At 41.4% G+C, this 6,000-nt stretch overlaps 1 protein-coding gene across 1 annotated transcript; it reads right to left on the minus strand.

Annotated features, from left to right (window-relative positions):
- Nucleotides 1-348: 348 nt before the first annotated feature.
- On the minus strand, nt 349-5,637 carry LOC122760313 (transmembrane protein 42-like). Its single transcript, XM_044015400.1, has 3 exons — nt 5,297-5,637; nt 4,289-4,435; nt 349-3,884 (listed from the first exon to the last, which is right to left on the minus strand). Exons 1-3 carry the CDS (start codon nt 5,471-5,473, stop codon nt 3,738-3,740), a joined length of 471 nt encoding a protein of 156 aa, XP_043871335.1. The 5' UTR covers nt 5,474-5,637; the 3' UTR covers nt 349-3,737.
- Between the last annotated feature and the right edge of the window lie 363 nt (nt 5,638-6,000).

The following is a 6,000-nucleotide window of genomic DNA, read 5'->3' on the forward strand; positions in this document are numbered from 1 at the left end:
TTCAATTTGACGTAGAATAACTCCAAGGGGCTTGTTTTTGTCTGAATTGATAGATAACAAAGATAACAACATTCGAGAGACGGAACGCACATCGTTTGTCGTTTATTTAACTTCATTATTTAACAGTGTTTCGTCTCTCATCGGAGATGGTGTCTTAAATATTCCCTTTAAGATTTTTCAGTCTACATTTACACGTTTGTTTCACACCATCTGTAAAACATCATCATATGTGTTAAACAGTCGTGTTATACTTGTCAGCTGGACTGCACATATTTTTATGTTAAAGAAAATAAAATCACACATTTTTCCAGAGCTTCTTCTAATCAAAAATGACAAAGATTAGTTTTATTCTAGTCAATTTAATCTTTATTGAGTCAAGGGTTTCTGGGTTGTTGTTTTTTTTTGTCTTGCAGTGCAGCATATTAACTCATCACACAGTAGTTCAACCTCATCTACAGTTTATGTGCACATGGATATACTGTAAAGACATTACACTCAGGGCCATGCCGCTGTAACTGAGCTATAAATGTGGTGACTGCTTATATTTAACTGAGAATGTGTTCATAGGTAGATGATTAAACACAGGGGTCTCAAACTCAAATGACCTGGGGGCCACTGAGTGTCTCGTTTGGTCAGTTGGCGTCAAGTGAAAAAAAAAGTCAAACGTTTGGAGAAGAAGACATCAAAACAATAATGTTAAACAATGAAAACATATTAATGATGCAAGAATGAATGGATTAATAGAAAAAAAACATACATAAATAACTTGACAGTAAGTGGCGAGCATGTGGCCCACGGCCCGCGAGTTTGAGACCTCTGGTTTAAACCTCGTCATGCCATTACCTAGAAATTTAGCCAGGCAACAAAATATTGGTCACAGATATTAATGTTACAGTATGTTAAAGGAGTCATTTGACGTTTGGGGGAAATGTGCTGTTTCACTTTGTCTGTATGTAGTTTCAGTTGTTTTGCTTAGCTTAGCATAATGACTAAAACGAAAAAAGAAACAAAACAATCCAGTGTGAAACCAGAAATAATCTTGTTAGCTTCAGCTTTTCCACAGATTCAACCAAAGCAATGTAATTAATGAACTTACAGATATGTATAAATACATTTAGCCCTTTTTGCTAGCTACTTTCCTGTTCAACTTTTCATGCTAAACTATGCTAGGTTGTTAGCATTATTTTGATATTACTAATTGTACACAAAGGGGAGTGTACATGTTGCTAAGCTAATGTTTTGTGTTGAACTTATTGAACACAAACATAACATTATTATTGACCTTTATTTGCTTTAAGGAGCTGTTTTTGCCTCTGTGTCTAAGCTTTGCGCTAAGCTAACTTAATCCCTCACACAGACACAAGGACGGTATCATGGTGGACTTCCATCATGCTGTTACTGTTCAGCTCAGTGAACTAACTCACAATATTCATTTTAAACCGTTTAATTTACTGTGTTTTTTAAGGTTTGGTTAAATGTTGTGATACAGTTTAATGCACACCAGGTCATTCTTGGCAAGTAAAACGAATAAGCACAATTTCCCCAGCTGTCTAACTACTCCTTTAAGTAACTAACATAACCAGGCTCTCAAAACATGGAGGCACAAACGACTGAATCCACTTCCAATGTCGCTGCACGTGCAGAAAACCCATGCACAGCGAGTGCAGCCCTGCCATGAAACATCACTCGTCTCTGCAGTCACATTAACAGGGATGCATGTAAATGCCACCAAATACAACAGTGTAAGAAAGGACATATTATGGATATATGTGTGCACTGCTGCTGTGGGATATGACACACGGGTATTATAGCTACCATAATGCATTGATTATATATTGTGATATGTATCCAAACAACAGCAAAGTGTGACTTTAAAAACACATTTTGCAGCACTCCGATGCCACATTCAGGTAAATCCCTGCACACTACTACATTATACTTACTTACTTAGCTGATTTATGCAAACAGAAACAAAACGCTAGAAGCATATTGCCATTTACTACGTTCAATTATTAACGCTCAAAGCTTCCTTGCTGTTTCACATATCACAGTGTTCATGATTTGAAGGAAGTATGTTATTGCATTCATGCCGACAACTCCAGAGATATGGAGGGAAGCTTTTTAATAAAGCTTGAGGTGTATTAAAGCCCCAGAGATGATGAGCGATGGATTGGTATTTATGATTGTGATTTCACGATCAATGAGATCGTAAATGCAGGGCACATAAAGCTAAAAAAAAAAAAAGGTAATGTCTCACACACCAGAGAGACAGTTTCTCACGTCACTGTGGTGTGAAATGGTGCTTTGGTGTGATTTTGCCGGCGTCCAGGGACATGCACACGTCTGTCATGAAATGGAAGACCAGCTGCCTCTGAATCAAAACACATGCTCGTTTCTGGAGGGTTAAAGTTCAAGCTTTTCAGAAAGGCAAAGAGAAAGTGGGCAAAAAAAAAACCATGCCGGGGGTGAGCCTTTCACTGCTACATCAGTGGGATTATTAATGGAATGTAAGTGTAGGGTGTTTACAGTGAGTCTCGTAGGATATGTGAGTTAGGAAAGCTTTGGTGATCCGACAGCTGCTATAACTGTGCGTACACAACGCACAGGCTGATGGACGGCAACATCATGCACAGAGTAAATAACGCTTTTTGTCCATAAGTCATGAAACGAGTCAAATCAGTCTCGTCAACACACGCAGGTCCTTCGATTATAGTTCTCCACTTTTACAAGAAGAGGTTGAAACTTGAAATATGAGAGTTAGATGACAAGATCAGTGCCAGTCACTATACGCTACATACAATACAGTATAATATTGTAGATGAGAGATGATTACAGGGGGAAAAAGATTCGATTTTTGTCTGATTGTACTACTTTCTATTTCTATTTACCAACAAGTTAAGTTTTACTTACTAAAAATGTATGAATTTGACTTTGCATCCAAATTAAAGGGGAAAAAGATGGATTCACGATTTCTTTTTAATTACTTTCCTATGGTACATTATAGATTTTATTCTTTTTCATTGTAACAATCACACATATGGGATATTTCACAGTTTTATCTCGTTTTATACACAGTTGATTTATAAAGAAACTAAATGTCAGATGATTGTTGGACGTAGCGTTTAAGTACGTACTACGTAATTCAACCTTTTCTCGGGTTTCCTGCGTATTAATAACTAGTTTCATATTTGCCACACAAACACGGAAATGTCATTAATCTCATCATGTAACTCAGTGAGGAAGCTAAAGAGCATATTTCCCAAAGTGTTGAATTGACCTTTCAGTTTCCTCCCGAGCGTCGTCCTCCTCCACTGTGTTAGCCCATGAGTTGTTGTGCTGTTGTTGAGTGAATTGTAAAGTCAGTAATAAGCCTGTGGACAGACAAAGACAGTGGACACAGGAATCCTTCATCGTGTCTCCACCAGCCAGAGCAGCGTCTCCTCTGATTTTATCACAGCAGCCAGCGTCACTTCACAGCCTATGTGGTTAAAAACTGAAGCATAAATGGTCACTAACTCAAAATAAGGACACAGTTTGATTGGCATTTAGTTCAATAAATTAAAAAAGAAATTGAAAAAAGCCTATCAGAAGTCAACAAATTGATCCTGTTCAACAGTTTTTACTTAAGACCTAAATGCACTTAACTGCTATTGTTAAGGTTTCTCTTCAATTCAGAGCTTAACAAAAAAACAACCAGGAGGAGACACAATGAACTGCACTAGTGGAGACAAGACATATTATTCGTCCTTTGTGTTGACTTCACTCTGGTGTCCGTCCTGCGGCGCGACTCTCTGCAGGACCAACAGACCGGAGAAGGTCAGAGAGATCCCGACCCACCACAGCGTTATCTGGGCTTCACCAAAGATTAACTGGCCCAGAAAAGCCTGACAAAAAACAAAATCAGCGTCTCGTTAGTTAAATATGCTCAAAAGTTTCATAGATCATGTGAAACAAGGAGCTGAACTTGAAGCGAGACACCTTAATCACTGCGGCACCTTATTTCTGAAAATAGTCCAACCTACTTTCTAAAATAAAGCAGCTTATACACGGAAGAGAGGTTCACTAACCTCCTTACTTTCTCTCCTCTATCCTACCCCAACCAGCTGAGGCACATGTTCATACACTCTGAGTCTGGTTGTGCTCATCGTGTTCCTGTTGCGTTTCTCTGTGATAATTGTAGTGACTTCAGATAATATACAGTGATGTGATGGATTAGCGCTGTGCAAATAAAATAAGAGACTGAAAACGAAGAGGACACACGTTGCGAGAGGAAAGCTTTGCTACTTACGGAGGATATGAAGTTGGAGGCGGTGGTGGTCACAGTGGTTCTGGTGGAGGAAGAAGAATACCTGAGTGCTTTGGCGAGGAAGGTCCACATCACAGCGTTGCAGGTGAAAAGGAGTCCACCACACAGCAGCCTCAGAGGGATGTGGAGCTGGAGAATACAGAAGAAGCGGATTACAACTCGCAACTTTGTTAAATTATGAGTTAATATAAAGCCCCTTTTCCACCTATGTTCCCAGCTCGCCTCGGTTTACGTCGGTTTTCCACTACAAAATAGTACCTACTCAACGTGGGCGGAGTCATCACTGCGCGGCTGCATGAAACTGCAGCGACTTCCGTTCCCTCCTCCTTCCTAGTGACTTGTAAAGCAGTTGTTTTCAGTGGAACTGAATCATTAGAATCATTAACATCTCTGCCAAAAGACACCCTTCAATTCTCCAGCCAAAGCAAATGTTAAAACTCATCACAAGGTGTGATCAATCAAATTCTGTCACTTGATATTATGAAATAATCTGTTGTCTGTTCGTAGCATTTGTCTTTCAAAGCTCATTTTCTATTCCTTCCATGTTTTGCAAGGTTTTAAGTTTGTCATTTCAATTTAATTTCGCTGTAACCATTTCAGCCTTAGAACACGTGCCTCCTCACATGGCACTGTGTGCAAGCGCGTGAAGGTCACACGAGACACCTGACCCCTATTTGCAAAGAAGCCAACAGCTGAGGCACGAGACCTGCTACGAAACAACGCGATAACTCAAAGGCAGACACATCACAGTGGAAGGAGCTGCAATGTCATTCAGCGTCAGCACGCGGACACGGATGCGGCTGCGGCTGCATGTGATGCTGCTGATGGTGCTGATGCTGAGGGAGACAGGGAAGGAGATGAGAGGAGGAGCCCCTCCTGCTTCAACTCATCATCTCCTTCACGCACCACGTTCCTGCTGCATTCCTCACATCCATCCTCACCCCCTGTAATTACTCCCTCTCTCTCCCCGTCACTGCGACGCTGCCTTACCCGGTCACAGGTGGTAGTCTCGTCCGCTTGTCTGAATTTCCGCTGCTCTCCCCACGTCCGGAGTCCGGTTTCACACACTCCCTTCAGGTAGTCTGCTCCGAGGGAGAGCTTGGCCGACGACGACGCCACAGCCCCGAGGAAACCCGCCAGCAGTGCATAGAAAACTCCCGGGAACATGATGATGGCGGTGATGATGGTGATGACAGCAGCAGAAGTACATTGTTTTCTGATCCAGCTTTACATATCTGCTGCTGCTGCTGCTGCTCGAGCTGGATGCATTGTAATGAGAGAGTGCGGTCTGTGTGTGTGTGTGTGTGTGTGTCACCAAGGAAGCACGTTTTTCCTGCACCTTCCACCCACACCCTCTAGGTGGCAGTCACGCAACACATGGTCAAAGCACTGAAAAGCCCCTGTGGCATTCTGGGAATGGTAGTTCTGTACTTTACTATGTTATTTATATTTCCAGCAACTTGTACTTTTACTCCACTACATTTCCTGTCGTTGTACCAAATAAAAGAAGAAGAGTTGGTATTATGGGCTGTATTTATACCGCGCTTTTCTTGTCTTGATGAACTGCTTTACACCACAGTTTTCACCCATTCACACGCTGCAACATGGGGTTAAGTGTCTTGCTCAAGGACACACATAGACCAGCCGAGCCAGGAATTGAACCCACAACCTTCCGGTCAACTCCTCACTTTTTT

The sequence above is a fragment of the Solea senegalensis genome, unplaced genomic scaffold, assembly GCF_019176455.1.
Source record: "Solea senegalensis isolate Sse05_10M unplaced genomic scaffold, IFAPA_SoseM_1 scf7180000013388, whole genome shotgun sequence".
NCBI classification, from domain to species: Eukaryota; Metazoa; Chordata; class Actinopteri; order Pleuronectiformes; family Soleidae; genus Solea; species Solea senegalensis.

Bases quoted from the DNA above. Each gene is read 5' to 3' on its own strand.
- LOC122760313 (XM_044015400.1), bottom strand. From the start codon at position 5,473: ATGTTCCCGGGAGTTTTCTATGCACTGCTGGCGGGTTTCCTCGGGGCT. The intron at 4,436-5,296 runs GTAAGGCAGCGT...TGTATTCTCCAG, and splicing joins AGACTACCACCTGTGACCGG to CTCCACATCCCTCTGAGGCT. The intron at 3,885-4,288 runs GTAAGTAGCAAA...GTTTTTTGTCAG, and splicing joins CCTCCAACTTCATATCCTCC to GCTTTTCTGGGCCAGTTAAT.